At 44.2% G+C, this 19,286-nt stretch overlaps 1 protein-coding gene across 1 annotated transcript in view; it reads left to right on the top strand.

Moving 5' to 3' along the window:
• The window catches only part of SND1 (staphylococcal nuclease and tudor domain containing 1), a 462,700-nt gene that overhangs the window by 357,326 nt on the left and 86,088 nt on the right, over nt 1-19,286 (top strand). Inside the window, exon 16 of the mRNA XM_037836239.1 lies at nt 6,847-6,956. Coding sequence (XP_037692167.1) covers nt 6,847-6,956 — 110 coding nt within the window. The remainder of the gene's footprint in view (nt 1-6,846; nt 6,957-19,286) is intronic.

Here is a 19,286-nt window from a genome sequence, read left to right as displayed (position 1 = left end):
GTTCTCTCTGTTAAAACTGTGTTCATTCCCTCAAGTGTGCTAGTTTAAAGCCCAGTGGGGAAAATGGGTGTAACTAGTCTTTATTTTTCTCCTTTGAAGTGTTATGTAACCATGGGAAAGTGGGATGTTTGTACTTAGGGATTCTGCCATTCCCTCTCCTGGTATTTGCATAAACTACATCTCTTCTCCAGATGAATTAGGCTGGACCTTATCTGACTTCTACAGCCATGACTTGCCTCCATTCAGTAGCCATCTCTCTTCATGTGTTTACTTCTTTTCAGATGTATTTTTCACTAATGTCTGTTCATTCAACATTTATGGAGGATCTGCAGTGCCACTATGTGCTAGCCAGTGTATTAGAGCTGGAAAGAATAAAATCTGAATATTCACAGTGCCTGTCAAAAGAAGCAATTTCAGTTTTAGTTTTAGTTAGTTTTATTTGGGCTGCAAGTACCTGATTCTCACATAGGTTGGCTCAGGGTGGTGATGAGGGGAGAGAACAGATTTCAGGAACACCCAAGAAAACCCAAATAGGATTCAGACTAGGGACAGGCCTCACAGATCCTGGAACTGGGATTGCTTCCAGGACTTCATCGTAAATCTCCACCCTAGGGCTCCAGGGTTAATGCAAGTTAGTCCCCTCTGCTCACTGCCCCCTTTTTCTGACTCCCCATGGGCTTGTGTATGGCACACCACCCAGTTCAAGTTCCAAAAAGAGAATCTTACCAGCTTACCTGATATCTCCCTTTTCTGTTTGGACGGAGCTTTTTCCCACTGCTGGCCTGATTGTAGCTTGCTACCCTTGAATCAGGTGCACCTGATTCAAGCTCCCACCCTCGCTGCTATCCCCCACCTTCTGCTCTGACCCTCCCTTCCTAACTTGTGGTGAAGGGAGAGAACAGAGGCCAGGGTCAAGTGCTGGAAAGCACAGCTGCCTGAGGCTGTCCCCTTAGCAAGGGACGTGACCTGGTGAGCCAGTACATTCTGCCAAAAGTCTCCAAGACACACATGCATCTGCCTAACACAATCCAGTTATCCTACTGGATGTTATTTCTTAACATTCTGCGACCCAGGGGCTAAATGTGAAATTCAGTTATCAATAATATACCCTCTGCAACAGTTAGAAGAAAACAGTGTTTTCAAGCTGGCAGTTAAGCTTCATGAGCAGTCCTTCTTGTTCGTCACTGAATCCCCCATCTTCTCAATGGTGCCCAGCCTTGAGTAGGCACTGGTGGTTTTGTGAAATGGAGGGAGAGAAGTTCTGCCATGTGAATTGTGTTATTTTTAAGAGTCCTAAGGAGGTAGAAGGCAGAGATTGTATCTGCAGGCCTTCTCTGCCCCCTCTCTGTAAATCTAATGCAGTAGTTAGAACACAGTGTGTATGCAATAAACATCACTGACTAAGCCTTCAGATTGGTTTTTGTTTCCACTAGAGTTCTGTTACCTTCAACTAATGCCTGGTCACTTGTTTCCTGGACTCAATGCCATTGGGAAGCTAGGTGGCACATCTAGCCAAGGCAGATTTGCCATTTGAGTCCTGAGGCTTTATTATCATAAAAGTCAACATACAGTATAAAATATTCAGAGCCGTACATAACTCTCACATAGCCATCAATAGCCTCTTATATAGCCATTATCGTGTCATTAACAGGAATTTGTACTTCTTGATTCCAGAGCTGACTGACCAAAGTGTTTGTGCTAATTGATGTAGTTAGTCAATGTCTCTAAATGTATATTTTTTTTTTTTAATAGAATGATTACTCTACAGCCTAGCATTTTAAGTTTGAAAGGAGGCTTCCTGTACTCTAGAGGTCAATTCTCGGTTAAGGAATACCAAAGGGGCATAACCAAAATTGTAGGATTATATGCCCAGAAGAGACTTTAGAGAGCCTTCCTTTGAAAGACAAAGTACATGAGGCCTGGAGAGGTTTAATACTTTGTCAGTGTCAGAGCAAAAACCAGAATCAGGGTGTGCTTACAGCTAGTGGTGAACTCTCTTCCTACACCATACAAAATCAGGCAAAAACCTTTTCAAATTTAATTTTGTTTTGTGTAGTCTCGGTAACCAGTCATATCCTAGAAAGTCCTAGAAAAAGTGTAAAAAATAATGAGTTTTTACCTACCGACATATGGGCTTATAGAGACTTTAAAGAGCTCGGGGCCCACACGGAGCAGTAGAGAGGGTTTGTGTCTTGTTTGCTGCTTCCGTATCTGCCCTTGTTGGAATTCAGCTGAGAAGGCCCCACAGCAGCCTTCCCATAATACAGAAGAAAGATATTCAGGATGTTTGGCAGTTGGCGGAGAGGTTAAGGTGTAGTGTATTTTTAATTTTAAACAAATCATTTTTGTTTTTTGAATGGCTTGTAAGTGTCAGGGGTACGTTTGGCACTTAACCTGAATCTGTGGCATTTGAAGCACAGCAGAGTTAATATGTCCTTATCAGCAGGCAGCACTGCACTGTTACGTTATCGGGCAAGACAGCTATTAAAGGTAATGTGCACTATCCAGAATTTCTGGCACTTCCTCAACTGGCTGGGGAGCGCTTCTGGAACTCCAGTGATATCTCACTTCATATTTAGAGTCTGAGGCCCTCCCTGGCTTGGGAACGCACCACTGCTGCCTCTCAGCCCGCCCCCTCAGCAAGGGCAGCCTCATTCCCTCTCTGAGAACCTAACTTTCTTTCCCTTTATCACTTTTCTTTTCCTTTCTTTCTTTTTGTTTTTAGTCCGTCCTACTGAGAGTAAAGCAGCACAGCAGGGATGCCAGCCCAGTCCTGCAGTCCTTGTTTGTGTAAAGGAGCAGAGCGGACTGTGTTTTCTTACTGACTGAGCTCCTGGGAAAGGAGGACATAACAGACCCCTTCTTGCTGACCACATGTGTCTTCACCTGGTTTTCAGCAGCAACAGCTGTCTTTCTGGCTTTAGATTGTTCACATTTGTTTGGTCTCCTCTCCGTTAGTGGACAACATATTTCTTGCCCTTTCCCTTGATCCCTTGGGACACAAAAGCAAGTCCGGATGCTGATAAGCACTCTGTTAGAGTAGCCTTTGAACTCTCCGAGAAGGTCCTTGGGACTTGCTCCATCCCTGCCAATCTTAAATCAATTTAGTGTCCTTTTTTCATTAATGATATAGAGTAGAGATTATCAGAGTATATCACGTGTAGTCAGGTTAACCATTGTTTTGTGGAAACTTTGTTACTTAGAAGTGTACTTACATGTAAGCGTGTAGATGGGTCATGATTTAAAAAAAAAAAACTTTGAAAAAAACTGGTCTACACTGTCCTTCATCTGTATAAGTAGCTTGCCTCAGCAGCTCTCTGATACCATAAAACCCTGCCTGCCACACCCTGACTTTGAGCCCTGATCGGGTAATAGATGCCCCAGCTCTATTTCTGAGTCCCTGTTTTGGTGTCCTATCTGGGGCTCCCCTTGTTGTATCTAGGAATTCCTCTACTTGGAGCCTGGAGTCTGGGCTCAGGGCCCTAGTCTGGCAGTGACTGAGACTCTGCTCCCAAGCCCTTTTTGACAGGAGACCCCAGTGCCCCACACCTCTCTGTTCTGACCAGTAAGGAGCAGCTGTACCTGTATTCTCTGACTCTGCTCACCTACCCAATAAGACTCCCACCTGGTCTACCTTAGAGGTTTTAACACCCTCTGGTTACAATGTTCAGTCTCCCAAACTGGACTTCTCAGTGGTTTTGGTCTCGACAGTCTAAAATTCAGATATGCCACTTCGCAGCTTTGGGATTTGGAGCCATATAGTCTTCATCTGTAGAGTGAGGGAAATGCTGATTCCCAGACAGTAGCGGGTACTCAGTAAATGTTCCTTTTTCTCCCATCTTTGTTCTCCTAGCATTTATACCTGGGGTTAACCCTTTCGTGCCTGCACCCACTGGGCCTGTTCGTAAGACACAACTCTTTGCTGGCTATCTTAACAAGTGCTATCCCCTAAGCCATAGCTGCCCCTGAGCTGAGATATGGCGGTGAGACAGGTTCTGGCTGGGAATGGATTACTTCAGAGGAGTCAGGTCAAAGAGAAGTAAGAGTCCGGAAGAAAAGGAAGGAATTCCTAAAAGAAGAGATAATAATCTTGTTCCCAAGCAACTTTTCTGTTCCTTTCCTTGCTCTTATCCACCTGCCTGACAAGAACTGATGTGCCTGAATACGTTTACTTATTCCCCCTTAAACAAGGACAGGGAAGCAGCTTATTTCAGCTTCCTCCTCTTGAAGAGCTTAAGAGCTCAGTTGCTGCGACGTGTAGGAGCCACATCACAAAGGCCCTGCTTTGCGTTTTAGTCTACCTGGAGTGCTTGGGGTTTGGCTTCCAGAGACCCAGAAGACCCTCTCCTGAAAGCTGTTTTGAATAAATTTCAGGTTGACTTGTTTAACTCTCTGGGCCCATTGAGCCATCTTGTTTTCTCAGATTAATCACCTAGTGGTCTCCCTGGATTCAGAAAGAAAGCTCCAGGGGATCTCTGCAACTTGACCAACCTCTTGAGACTTCAGAATACCAAAAAAGTGACAGAGGGATGGTGTGGGCACCTCTGCTCAACCAGTGAGACTCAGAAATCTTTTGTGTCATCTCAGTGAAAATTCTTTCTCACCTGTTTATTCTTTACTCCTAGTTCCTGCTGCCCAGTGCCTTTCCCTAGCCTCCTCCCAGTTTTAGTCCCAGTTCTAGCAGCACCAGGGTCCTCCGCAGGTTGGACAGGCTGAGTTTCTATCCCACCCAAATGGATACTGAGGGTCAGAAACAAACTGAACACTTGTTTTAAAATTATTCTTGTTTCTGCAACAACACTTTACCTATGGTTATGTGGCATGATAGTTCAATAGAATTGTTTATTTTTCTCTCTCTGACAATTCTACTCTTGCTTAGTTTGCAGATATAAAACGAAAAGTGTTTTTGGCTGTTGATGAGAAAATCTTGGGCTATCTTCCATTCTACTTTATTCTAGCCCATCTCTCTCTTCAGAGTTAACCTCAGGCTCTTTGGCTCTGGGATTTTATTACCGTCTTTTTCAAGAACAAGTTCCACTCCTCCTCTGCAGCCTGGGAATGAGACAGCCTTGGTGATCGTCCTGCCCACACGACACTGGGGTAGGGCCTTCAGCCTTCCCATCTTTGCAAAAGGGGCAGGATGGTCATTGCCGCCAGCTCAAGCTGCTTACACGCTACACAGTCTCTCTCTCCTGATGCTATACTCTCCACCTACCATTCCGTTTGATATGATTTATTCCATCTGTGAGGCCTTGACACTCAGAGAGAAAGCTCTGTTCTTGATCTTCTGAAAACCCAGGGTATAGACTGTTCCCTTTCTTCTGAGCCTCATCACCTTGAATCTGTGCCGGAGCCTTGAGCAGCCACCTACCTTCATCCATAGGGATGCGCTTGCTGTCCCAGCAGGGGTGGGCCTTCTCCCAAAAGCTCCCTGGAAGATGTTTGTAGTAGCCTTGACCCCCACCCCTTTGCCTCCCCGGGCCAATTCTCATTAGTGTACCCTCCCACACCTTCACTTGAAGCTGTTTGTAAATAAGGGGTAACCCCTCCTGGTTCTGCCTTGTTGCAGAGGGAGAGACCAGCAGTGATTCAGAGACATGGCCAACAAATGCATCCTCCCCCATTTTTAATCTTTTTTTTTCCTATGTCTCTAGCCCACTTCAACATTTTGCCTTGTAATTGTAGCTGTAGTGTAAATTTCTGTGAAATACTTGTCTTATTTAGACATCAAAATGTGACATAATTCATGGTCTGTAACAGGTGACCACTGCTAGTGATAAATATTTGTGAAATCAATCATTGACTCAAAGAAGGAAAGAAAAGGTAGCCAAACTTGGTTAGTGAGCATGTACAAAACACCATTCTTGGACACAAAGAAGTATGAAGGATGGGCTCTCTGTCCTCGGGATCTCACAGGCTAGTTGTGGAGTCAAAGATGACGTGAGATTTTGAGCTCAAGTAATTGCTAAGAGTGATGATGCAAATAATAGCTAAAATATATTGAACTTTTCCATGTGCCAGGCACTGTGCTGAGTATTTTACATACATAATCTCCCTTAGTTCACCCAACAACCATATGAAGTAGATTTTATTATTATACCTGTTTTATAAATAGGGAAACCAAGGCTTTGAATAGTTCAATAACTTAGCCAGGGTCATAAAGCTAATAAACTAGTAGAATTATGATGTAACTCTGATACCAGGCACCTAATGCTTCATTGGTATTCTCTAATTTCTGTCCCTCATTCTGAATGAAAAAAATGCTGGTACTTTTGTCTAAAATAAAGCCAGAGGACATAGGGGGGACCTTATTTGGAGAAGAAAATGACACCAAGTTACTTTTGAATTTGCTATTGAATTAGATGTGGAAGTTCGATAGTAAAAGGAAAATGTCTTGGTGTCAGCTGGAATGGCTCTCGGGAGGCAGAATGGCTGGGGTTATCAGTATAATTTAGGTGAAAGAGCCACTTACACAAGTGATGGTTAAAGCAGCAAATCTGTGGGACTGAAAGGAGCAAGAAGTACAAAATGAGGATACTTTACAAATCTTGGTGTCTGTGTGTTTCCTACTCATCTTGTTTGGAACGCCCCTTTCTACCAGGTGTTTTTAATAATTCCCAGCTGCTGTGCCCCTCTCCATTGTTGTTGCTTTGATGGTGTTGGTTCTTTCCAGCTAGGGAGAACTAAATCCCTCCTCCACTTCTACCACGACCTCTACCTGAGCCTCAGATTTGATGGGCTCAGATCTAACACCTGCCTTGTTGGAAATGTCAGGGGCCGTCCTTGCTGGACAGCAAGTCTAGGGGGCCCCTTTTTACCACAAATTCTCCTTTTTTCCTGACACAGGCATTGAATGCCCCAGAGGAGCCCGAAACCTCCCAGGCTTGGTGCAGGAGGGAGAGCCCTTCAGTGAGGAAGCAACACTTTTCACCAAGGAACTGGTGCTGCAGCGAGAGGTAGGACATCTTCCAACTGCTTCTTGTGTGAAGTGGAGTGAGAAAGTGGGGCTCACTTGGCCTGGTGCTTTTCTGCCATGTTGGAGATGAGTCTGTCACCTTTTCCAGTGTTCAGCCTTGCACACCTATGATCCATTCTTGTATCTGCCCACCTCTTATTTCCTTGAGCCCTGCATCGATGGCCAGCTGCCCCTCAAGTCACTTCTTACCGTTGGTAGCCTGGAAGTGTGGTGAACACCAAGCCAGCCTAGCCAGGATCCTAATGCAGAGAGCTTACAGCTTTGCAGCCCTCCTCCTTGGTGAATTAGCCTGAGCTGCCTGCCTCCAGCTGAATTTAGAAGCTTGACTAACCCTGTCAGGGGCCAATTTGCTTTGAACATTTATTTGTATCTTTGAGTAATTACATTTCTGTAGCGGGTTTTCTGACTTAATTTAATTGTATTTCTGCTTCTGCCTGTGGGGCTGGCTCTTGCAGGCAGGAGTTAGGCTCTCAGCTACTTTGGTGCCCTTCTACCTGATCATTTTCCTCAAGTCTTCGTCAGTAGATCTGTCGTCTTTCCAGGATAATGCCTGCTAGGTGGGCACAAGAAAGGAACATTGGGGAATATGTTGGGCTTAGGCCTAGGAGTTTGGATCTGCTTTTTTCCTCATTTTACAGTTAAATCCATGGGGTCCTTCCACCCTTCATGCAATATCATAATATGCACTGAGCTACAAGATCAGGCGGGGTCCTGAAGTTTAACTCTCTCATGGGTTTTGTAGATTCTTGAGCTCAGACGTGCGGGCTTCTTTGGAACAGTAAGCTTTAGCAAATCTCACTTTGTTTCGAATTGCCAGGAGATATATTAGTTGTGAGAGATACAGGAGAACAAGCTAGCCCAAGAAGTTTGTGTTGGACTACCGTGGCCCCAGGAGAACCACTGCTTTGACTTCTGCTTAAGCAGTATTGTTGTTGTTGACTGAGACCCTTTGGGATTTCCCTAGCACTTGCCTTCTCATTTTGTGAAAGTTGAGTGGTATGGCAAAACAGATCTTGAATTCTCAGTTCAAGAGATATGGGTTCCAGTTCCCAGACATTGATTGCAACTACCCGGGTATCACATCTGCTTTGTTGGCCATTGGTACAGTGATTGGCAGGGAGTGGGTGGGTTTAACAAACCCTTATTCATATCATCAGATTTATGTTGCCCTCTATTTTGTTTTTTATTAAGAAATATTTGTGTTTGTGAAATAGAAATCATTATACTGTGTACAAGGGGCCTCCCCCATACCTCCATTTCATAACTATACAATATAGCTTTAATTTTTATTAATTAAGGTAGCTCTCTGTTAGAGAAGTATTTCCAGAATCCATACCTTCAGTTGTGCATTGGTGACTGTTGTAATTTTGGAAGTGTCCCAGGAATTAGTAAAAGGAACAAATGTTGTAGAATTTCCCTCTGTCTCTGTGGTCCTTTGATAATGAACTACAGAGTCGCCCTGTTGGAGAAGGCAGGGTGAATCTACTCAAGTTCATGGCTTAAAGGCAATACAGAGGAAACAGCAGCAGATTTTTGTTATGTTTGTTTGTTGGGCTATGGTAGAAAGAGGAAAATCCCTCACTGGGTTGCCTAAGGCATTCTTATCATTTACTATCTAAATTGAATTTCTATTTTGCCTCCCATTTCTCACCAGAAGTCATCTTCCCATTGTTTCGCTTTTCCTAAAGTTTCTTTCCCCTCCTTTTTTTTCAACTGCTGTTTTCCCAGCCACTTTGCTTCCTGATCTTGTTTCTGGCCCCCTGGTGATACCCAAAAGTAGAAGAGGGTCAAAGAGAATAGTGACCATTAAAAGGAACGAGGGACCCAATCTCTTTTATTCTGACTCAATTATTTTGACCTTACCTGTATCCATGTATTTGCTGATGCTTGGCTGTTGAAAAGACAATTTTCCCCCATCTTCTTTGATGCCCCTGGCATGTGAACGAGTTCGCAGATCCACAGCCTAATCAAAAGTTGGTATTTACCTTTGTAGAGGCCCAATTTTTCATATCCCTAAATTGGGGATTATTCACTGAAGAATCTTTTATTTTCTTAGCTACCTATACAGTTACTTGGGCTGGCTGTTTTGAAAGGTCTTTATCCAGAAGAAAGAAGCATATGGCCTAAACTAAGTACGATTTGGGATTTTGACTAAAGCAACCAGCTGTAGCTTACTCTTCTGGGCATTTTCTTTCATCTAATACATGAAAACTGTTTCCTGAACAGTGTAGGGATGAAGAGAGGTTTTGTTTTGTCATCAGTTTATTTGTTTACCTTTACCTGCGTTGTCCCTTCTTTTTTCTTCCGTAATTTGTCCCAGGGAACATTTCTCTTCGCCCTCCTCCCTCCACCCCACAAGGATCTAAGAAAGAAGAACAGGCTGATGCACAGGTTTTCCTGGATGCAGATGTCCCGCCACCCTTAGAAGAAAGCATAGCTTGCCTGTGCGAGGCTCCCAGAGCCTCCTACATCATGTCGCTCTTACCTCAGGGCAGCCTCCGCTGTGCCGCATTCCCTTCAGGAAGTCTTGAGCTTTGCAGCTGCTGCAGTGGCCCCAGTCAAGCTGGTTTTTCCTACCATGTCCCTATTCCCTTGATACCAGATTTAGCTCACATGACCAGGTATTACAAAGATGTGCTTGTCCTTGATCCTGCCCCACCCCTCCTTTTTAAATGTTTTCAATTTTTTTATATTATTTCATTTTCAGCCAGGATTTCTCTACCCTGGCATGCTTTTTCCACTTACTAAATCTGTATTAGCATATGGGAAAGGAGGAGGACACAGATTTGATTTCAGAGCACCTCCTGGACCTGTCTGTGTGGTCCCAGAGGCGTGGCAGACATGTTAGACTCCCATGAGTGAAGCCATGAACTTCCTCAGGACAAGGACATAGAGGGAGGTAGGACTCAGTGGGCACTGCCCTCAGGTCAGCACCCTGCAGGGTACCTGCTGCTGAAAAGTGACACTACGTTTATTAAGTGCGTTGTCCTGGTTTTGGGCAGTCAGTGCAAGGATTCCTGCTGTTTGTTTCTTTTGAGTGAGAATAGAATTGTATACCTTCCATCCCATATCCTCATGTAGAGTCTGCAGTGTCAGATAAGTCTTTTCTCAGCATTTTCAGTGGCTACCATTATTTTGAGATCCAGTAGCCCTGCTTTCCTTAAATTTGTTTTGCAATGACCCTAGCCAACACTGAGCCACCGACATTTCTGGCCATCACTCAGCTCCATTTTCTTGAGTGTCTCTCCTGCCACCCCTCATTGCTTAGCAATTTCTTCTTTTTCTCCATCTCTCTGTGTGGTGCTTCTCCTCAGCCACTGGCTCCTTTTGGCTTTTGGTCCTCTCCCTGAGTGGGGAGTCTGGGAGGTCTGTTCCAGTTCAGTGGTCTGGGCATTCTGGTGGTGCTGTCAGCCCCGGGGCAAGAATAACAGTACATTACACACCATGTCATTACCTGAGTCTCTTTCTCACCTTGAGGGCAATTCAGCCAAGGAACCCTCAGTGGAAATCCAATAAATTCATTTCCTCCCAGCCTGACTCAGCTGGTGTATAGCAGGGGTGAGCAAATGCAGCCTACTGCCTGTTTCAGTAGATAAAGTGTTACTGAAACACAGCCACAATAATTCTTGACTGTATTGTCTCTGACTGCTTTCTGCCTACAACAGCAGAGTTTGAGTAGTTGCGGCAGAGACTGTATGGCCCACAAAGCCTAAAATATTTACTATCTGTCCCTTACAAAAAAAGTTTGCTGACTTTTGCTGAATTGGGTATGGCAAATAAGACGATAACAGGCTCAGGCTTACTGTAGCCCTGAAAATGACAGTTTGCTCTTGTGTCCCCTGCCACTGAGGCTGGGTTGTTTCTGGGCCACACAACGCAGGCTCAGCATGTCTGTTGCTATCGCTGTGACTGTGAGCTGCGAGAGCTGTGTCCCATTGGATACCATGTGCTTGGTGACAGCCTCCCTCACCCCCCACATACAGCTGCCTCTTTCAGGCAACTCCCTGCCATGCTGCCAAGGACAGGAAGATCTAGTGTAATTTCCCAGATGGGGAATTGTGCCCGTTGCTAGCATCTTCCCAGAAGTAGTGATGAGAGACAGCAGTAGCTAATGGGCAGATAACCAGCGTAAAAGTGAAAACTCCTAAGTTTTCACACTCCAATTATCATGTGGTCTTGGGTAAGTAATTCTTTCTTGCCTTGGTATTCCTTTCTAAAACACTGATCTAACAATCCCAAGCCATTCTCTCCCTTGTGACAAATAAAACAGACATTCGGGAGTCTCTTCATACCTTCTTAAAGAGATCAGTGCCTCAATTTAACCCTCTCCACGAGGCTGTCAAGAGGTACAGTTCCCTGGGGCTGGGGAGGACAGATGGGGGCTGGTGATCATTTCCAAGGCCTTTCTCAATGACCCCTTTGTCCTCTCGGAAACCTCTGAAGCTGCCCTTTGCTGCTGCGTGGAAAATGATGTCCTCTTGCTAGATGGCCCCCGCTGAAAACCTAGGCTGCCACCCTGACACCCTGACTTATGTCCCTCCGGGGAGCTCATTCTGCAGGCTGCGGTGGCCAGGGCACAGTCCTGGATTCCCGCTCTCTCCCACCACCCTCTGCTTTCTAAAAACAACTATACATAAAAGCATTGCAAGCAACGGTTGCTGTTTGAAGGAAACATATTTTATGTTTCAGGGGAATGTGGACCCTGCAGGGAATATTGGTGTGTGTTCATGGAGGGTTGTAGGCTGGGGGAAAAAAAACTTAGAATAGAGGAAGAGTGGTTCTGTCTCCCTTCATTTTAGCACCAAGTATGCTGCCATCCTGTTTGTAACAGATAAACTGGTCTAAGCCATCTAATATTGATCCAAATCTGTGTTCCTCCCAGTCCCTCTGTCTTTTCCCCACACTTCCCCACTAGCACTGTGGTATCTAATCTCTCAGCCCTTCTTATCCCATCTGTCTGTGCAGGTCCCTTCTCTGTTGAGGAGACACATAGGAGAAGAAACAGTAGCTATATCTTGTGTTTTATATCTCTAGATCATTTGAGACTAGTTCAAGCCATGGGGAAATCCAAAGGGTAAAGGACACCTGGTGTGGGTGAAGCCAGTGAAACACTGCTCCCTGGCTCTCCGTGATTGCTGTGTCCCCTGGTAGCCCTCGCTGAGCCACTAATAAAATCATAACCTGGTAGAAAAGAAAGCAGGCTGTCTCGCAGTTTATTTCATATATTTGCACAGCCACCTTATTCTAGATCATCTCAGCCACTGCCCAGGAGAAAGGGAAAACATCATTATGGTCAGCTTTCTAAATAGCTTCTCTTATCCTCATGAGGTTAGTTTATTTGGGGGCTAAGGCTTCTCTCTCTCTCTCATTCACACACACACACACACACACACATACACATACATACACACACACGCGTGCGCTCTTTTGGCAGTGTCTGGGGTCTCTAAGTTCAAACAACCTTTTAGTTTGAGGCTATTTCCTTTGAAGGGGGCTCAGATAAAGAACTCCTGCCTTAATAGTGATCAAACCTTACTTTTACATACATTTTCTAGTTTAAAAACACTTTCATATACTGTATTTCATTTTAATCCCACAGCAAACCTATAAGAAAAATGTTGTCCCAGTTATACAATTCAGGGAACTGAGAAGCACAGTGACTCAGTGACCTGCCTCTATTCACAGGGCTAGTTGTAGGACAAATATTAAAACTCAGATGTCTACATTCTAATTCAGATGCCCCTCCCCTCTCCCCCCTCCCCCGCCAAATTTTGCCAGTTTCAGTACAAGGTGATCATTCTTTATTTTATCATTTCTCAACCCTAAAATATCTAGACGTAATTTGCAAAGGACATCCCTGAAGGTCCAGTATTGACCAAGGGCAGCTGATCTGTAAGGATCACTAATTCTGATTCTGGATCCTCTCAGGACTGCAGAGAGGTTTGAGGGATTTAATATGCCCATGCCACTCCTAACTATTTACTTCACTTTGTCATAGTTCTTATATCCTTTGACTGCCTGATTCCTGTTTCATCTGCTGTTTGACCTTGCTGGGTCTACCTTTTGTATAATGTTTCCTCTCTTACCTATTTTTCATCATTTCCAGCTGATCATGTATATCTGTATTCCTGTTTCTCAGCTTAAAAGACAAATCTGACTATGTATGTTCATTGTTTAAAAAATGTATAACCACCCTACCCTGGGCCTCTGGGATCAAGTCTCATCTCTGCAGTTTACCTACATCCTTAATTACCTCTCCCACCTCTTCTCGCCATTTCTCACCTTGTATTTGTACTTCATCAGAACTGCCCTATTATGCTTGCAGTTCCCCATATTTACCATTCATTGCATCTCTCCCATCCCTTAGGTCAGCTTATGTTCTCTACCCAGTAAGGCAGTCATCCCCCTTCCCTAACGTGGCCTATTCCTACCTCTTCTTTAAGATCGACCTCTTTTTGGGGAAGCCTTCCCTTGCTCTCCCCGGCTGGGTGAAACACCCTTCCTTTGGCCTGTGTAGTACCCTGTATATATATCTAATGTGCACTTACCAACTGTATTGAAGGCATTTGTCTATGTGTTGGTTTCTCCCCACTAGATCTTCAGCTCCTCAAGGACAATAACCATGTTTTTATCTTTGTATTCCCAGTGCCTAGTATATAAGAGATAATATATATTTATTAAATCAGCTAATTAATTCCCTGTGACCTAATTGTAGAGATTGGAAGGCCTGCTCTTTTGTTGCCCTTGTAGTTCTGTGGGGAAGCGCTCTAAGCTCAGTGTTTGTGAGGGAAGGAGGAGGATTTTGGATCACTGAGGGTGGACACAGCTGCTGACTGAGGACATTCTAACTGAAGAGGTCCAAAACCAAAACCTGACTGTGAGCTCTGTAATTCCAACTTCCTTCGGTCGCTATCCATCCAACCAGGTTACTTAAAGGTAATGACATAATGATGTGCAAGTGTTGTGAATAATTCCAGTGTTCAGATAGAATACATTAATATCCCTTCTCCCAGTCCCCTAATATAGACTACACATTTCTTTTCCTCCCTGCTTATGTTTCCCATACTCTGTACGTTCTTGGGTCAGGCTATTAAATGAAGTGAAGAGTTGATTTTGAAGTTTCAAGTCAACACATTCCTGTTTGGAGATGGGTTATAAGTGCCATGTGAATACCAGGCTGTTATTTGCCCACTTACAGTTCCTTCATTCCTAGGGCAGCTGGCCCTTGCCAAGTACCTCTAAAAGACCTGCAAGGAGGGTGGAGGGTCCTCAAATCCCATTCCAGCTCCTAAATGAAAATGGTATCGTAATAAGAAGAGATGAGGTAAAAGGGAATCGGGGGATAATGTCTCATAACCTTTTTTTTTTTCCTTCTCCTGCCTGCTAGGTCTCTCCTTGCAGCTTTTCATCTCCGAGGTAGCTTAGTCTCCATTCACCAAGCAAGCTCAGCAGCTAGTGCTGAGGGGTGCCAACATGTGCTGGCTCCAGTGAGATTCCTCTCGGGAAAACTGCTGGCTCAGCTAGGCTGTTGTCTGTTTCCCTATTCTTCTGTTCCTAAGTTACATAGCCAGTCAAGTGTAGAAGTGCATCCATTCTTCTCAAATAGCTGCTAGGCCTGATTTTTCATTGCCTTGGCCAAGATCCTGTTACCTGTAATTATGTCATACAGGCTGACTGTTCTAGGTCTGAAGGACTTCACTGCCTTCCAGAGACTGGTGTTCACATTCCAGGCTGGCTGTTCAGACTGTTGGAAGAATACGGGAAGATTTCGGACCACAACAGATTTGGCCTCCTTGGAACACGTAGAAAGGTGTCAAGGATGTTAATTTTAACCCAGGAAAGAAAATCCTTTTTAGCAAAAGTATCTCCTACCTTCCCCTGGGGAATTGGTCCCCATAATTATAAACTCTTCTTTGAGACACTTTTATGTTTTCTCTACCAGGTCAGTTTGATTTTCTTAATGTTCCGACCAGTGAAAGAATGTAAAAGGTATTGTCCTTGACCCTCACAATTTAAATTTCTTCCCCCAAGTAGAAGCAGGAGAAGCCTAGGCAATGCCAGGGCACTCCCTGGCCCTTATTTGTCCTCTTCAACTTTAGTTCTGACCCAGATCGGGACCAGAGTAAAGATACAAAAGGTTTAAACATGATTTCCTCTTGCATCTTTCTGCAGAATAGTCCACATTATCTCATCTAAATTGAAGAGGCCTGTGGATGGGATAGTGTGCAGTGATTGTCACCAGAAAATGCATTTACTGGTCCAATCCAAGATTATCATTACAAATACAAGGTCATGAAAAATCCTTCAAACAGAGACTTGCTGAGCAGAACCCCCTGGTACCCATAGTATTTAATACTGTCTGCCTATCTGACATGAAATGATGCTCTTTGTGAACCAGTCTATCCATGTGGCAGACAGCTAGGGCCAGGCAAATTCAGCTTCCTGGTCTACCTCCCTCGTAGCTGTGTAGGGTCTTTCACCTGGAGCAAATAGAGTTATGTTAACAGGAGGGAAAGACTGCCCGAGTCCCTCACAGGTGAGGATTGTGCTAGGAGAGCTGGGTATCATTTATTTTCATTGCCCCTAGTAGCAGTTCCTGGTTTCTCTTACCTCTTTAATCATCCTGAATATTCACTACTTTTCTTGAGCTTTGGTGAGGGTTCTCTAAAAAGAATAGAAGTTAATATTCATGATATAAATAACAAGGTGCCTAAGAAGAGCAGCTTAGAATTGTTTTTCATGTGAGAGTTCTTATAGTCTGTCCATTTCCTTTAAGAAATAGTTCTTTTTATTAATATCTTCTGACAAGCAGATCTGTATTTACTTTCCATGGTAAAGATGACCTCTTACAGACGTGCTCAATGTCTATTTCCAGAAGATCTTCACACAGGACCCCACATATTGGCCAACTCAGTGTAGACCTGAGTGTGAGCTCTCCTGCCTCTTTCATCCCTGTTTGTTTGTCCTCACTATTCCCAGCCAAACCCACTGCCTGAATGCTATAACTTCCGCCTTGGAATTGCAAAATTCAACTGATATGTTTTTAGAACACAGCTCTTAATATACAATAGTAGGGCTGCCTGAGCTGCTAGCAAACAGTAAGCAGATTGTGGATTGTATTTGATCTCAAAGTAATACTAACATCCTCCTGATGTTTCACATTTGACTCCCCCAAGGACGCAGGAGTGACTGTTCTGGTGGATGAGCTAACCTTAACCCTGCCTGCTTCTTGCCATTACCATGCCCACTCCCTGTGTCTGATGCCAAGGACAAGGGGAAACTCTGTGTTCCAAACCTGGCTTTACTGATGAATTTCCCACTTGCCTCTCCACCCATGACAGTTTCTGGTCAGCTGAACTTAAATAGATTTTGAAAATGAAAGTGACCAGTAGTCTGTTATGAAATGCTGTGGTGCATGAAATAAGAATATGAACAAGCTTGAGAATTAACAGTATAGGTGCCCTAACTGGCCTGAACCAAGTGTGTTATTCAGGAAGGATAAGCTCATTCTTAGACCTTCTCCAGAACGTTTTAAGGTTATGTTTCCCTTCCTAGTCACTTAGCACAAACTGTTAGTAACATGTGAAGAGTCAGACCTGGGTTCTCCTTCCAGCTTCACCATTGACTATGTAGCCTTAGACAGGTTCCTTAGCTTCTGTAAACCCAGGGCTATCTCGGTGCATAATAGAATTCAGTGTGAATGGTGCCCTTAGGTTTGTGCAGCACAGGAGTCCTCCTAAATAAACTCAGTTGCCTCACTTATTTAAAGAGGGTCCCTCCTCTATAGGGTTATGGTGAGGAAATGGATACACATAAAGTGTCCAAGACAGAACCTGGCAGATATTAAACACTCAGTGAACAACATCTTGTGTCATCATTTTATTAATCTCTCAGGATGTAACTGAAATCTAGGATTAGAATTTCAGTATGGATGAAACACTGTACACAGAGTGGCGAGGTGGGCTAGATAGGGCACTCATATTGGAATCAACAAAGAACAATACACAGTCTTCTACAGCGCTCTTCATTCCCCAAACCTATTTGTTGCAGCCAGTGATAGCAAATACACGGGCGCTGCACCCCCTCCAGTCTTGCACTTGTAGCAGACATTATCAGTCAGTCACAGCCCTGCATTAGGTTGGGGCTCAGAAGCTTCTCAAACCATGGTTTCTAGAAATTACCAGTTGAGTGGATCTGGCACTTGCATTGAAACCTATATGCCACCCTTGCTCTCTAAGTTCTCAAAAGAGCATTTGATCACATACTGTTGATGATCAGCCTGTCTCTTTTCTACCTCTTAAAAGACAGGGTCTCTCAGCCTCTGCTTCTGTGTGGCCCTCTACACATTAGAACCGCTTCTTTCCAGGCAGTTCTGGACGTAATGCCAGAGTCCTAAACTAGGCAAGGAGCTTTTCTCGACTTAACTATGCCAAGACTTAACTATCACCAAGAACAGGGAAGCCAGGACTTTACGGATACCTCATAGAGACCTACGAAATCATGGCTTGAGGACCTGCATGAGGGGCTACGGGAAGCTGATCTGCCAACACCGAGGGCTCTCTGTGCTTTCTGTTTACACAGAGCCTCTGCCCTTGCTATTTTCCAGTGCCACTGTGCCAGAAAAGTGAGGGAGGGAGGGATGTCTTTTCTAAATCCTGACTGGCCCAGGCTTCCTCCTCATCTGGTAGAGTAACAGTGCTCTTTTTCACCCCCATATGTCCAAGCTTGCCACAGGTTTGTCCTTGATCTGTGTTCAGTTGGAGGATAGGAGGAGTCATAAAGAAAGATCTAGGTGTTAACGAGGATTGAAAGGGACAAGAAAGAACCCTTTGCAACATTCACTACATGGGGAACAAAAAACTGTCCTTTATGCCAGGAATGAAAAGTTGAACCAGAAACTGCTTCCTTAGGACATTTTTCTTCCCAGGTTAGCATAATTATGCCTCCCTCCTCTTCTCCCTTTCCCTTCTCTTGATACATTGGAATTCTATTTAATGGTTATTAGAAATGGCACTGGATGTACAACTAGAGATGGAAGATCATGCATATAAGACCAACAGTTCCCTCCAATCCCTACCTGCATAGACCACTTCTCTGCAGAAGTCTCTACAGTGCTCATTCAGTGCTGGAATGCTGTTACCTCCAATTAAATAAATCTAAAACTACTGATGACCCAGGGTTTTTATGGCAATACTGCAGCCTTATATGAGGAAATGCAACAAATAGTCCATTACCACTGATTGGATATGGATTTTGGCCTGGCCACCTGCCACTTGGTAATTTTAGAATAGGGTCACTTTTCGGAATTGGAAGATTCCTTGTGGGAAGGTACTTGTGTTTGCTAAGTTGTTGTTTCTTACCACCATCCCCTTTCACAGCCGTGTTTCCCATCTCCTGAGTATAGGGCCTGTCGCCCAGTCTGCCAAGCAGAGACAGTCAGAACTCATCCTTCATCAGCTTACAGGGCTGCAGATGTGGCCATTTCCAAATGCCCAGAGTGCACTTAACCACTTCCTCCTTCTAATCTCAGCACTTCCACTCTAAACACATCAGCAGCTTTGTAACTTGCATTTTATTTTGCTCTGTGTTTTGGCCCTTCAGGTATTTGTGGGAGGAAGGCAGGGAGAATGGCAAACTGTGTTATCACTGATTTCAGAATTATACAGTTACATCCTGAGTTATTGCCTTTGGAGAAACATTTAAGAAGGAGTGCCAGGAGCATCCCAAAGGGCTCTCACTGTTTCCACAAATGGTGTTTAGGGTCGAGTTCTGTTGCATGTCGATATGTTACTGCCTGCCTTGGTTTCACCATGTGCAAAATGGGACACTAAGCTCTATTCTACTTTGAGAATACTGAAAGGATTATCTAGGAAAGGCGTGAGGTTTGTTGGAGTTTAGTGGATCCCAGGGCATGGTGGTGAGGTCCCTGAGAGACCCCAGTTATTCCCACTTAAGTCAAGAAGGGTTGCCAAGCAACAGATAACTGGTAACACACACAAGCTGGGGGCACTGGGTGACCTGGAGAGGGACCTCTGGTCAGTTTTTTCTCTTACAAGCCTGTAGTAATTAGGCCCATTAATGGAATAGAACTTAATGGTCTTAAACCCTGAGATCTGATCATTCTTTACCCCATTGAGCTAAAGTTTGGCTGATATTCCTTTTGTCTCTGCCGTAAAATCTGCCTGCCTTTTTCTCAGTCTAAGCAGGATACTGATTATGGTTTCTGATAAGCAGTATATCCTAAACAATCTGTCCCAGAAGATTTAGGGGTTCTCTTATTCTTCCTTGTAGCTAACTGGTTACATTAAAT

The sequence above is a fragment of the Choloepus didactylus genome, chromosome 5 (genome assembly GCF_015220235.1).
Source record: "Choloepus didactylus isolate mChoDid1 chromosome 5, mChoDid1.pri, whole genome shotgun sequence".
NCBI lineage: Eukaryota > Metazoa > Chordata > Mammalia > Pilosa > Megalonychidae > Choloepus > Choloepus didactylus.
This window is presented reverse-complemented; position numbering and strand designations above follow the sequence as displayed.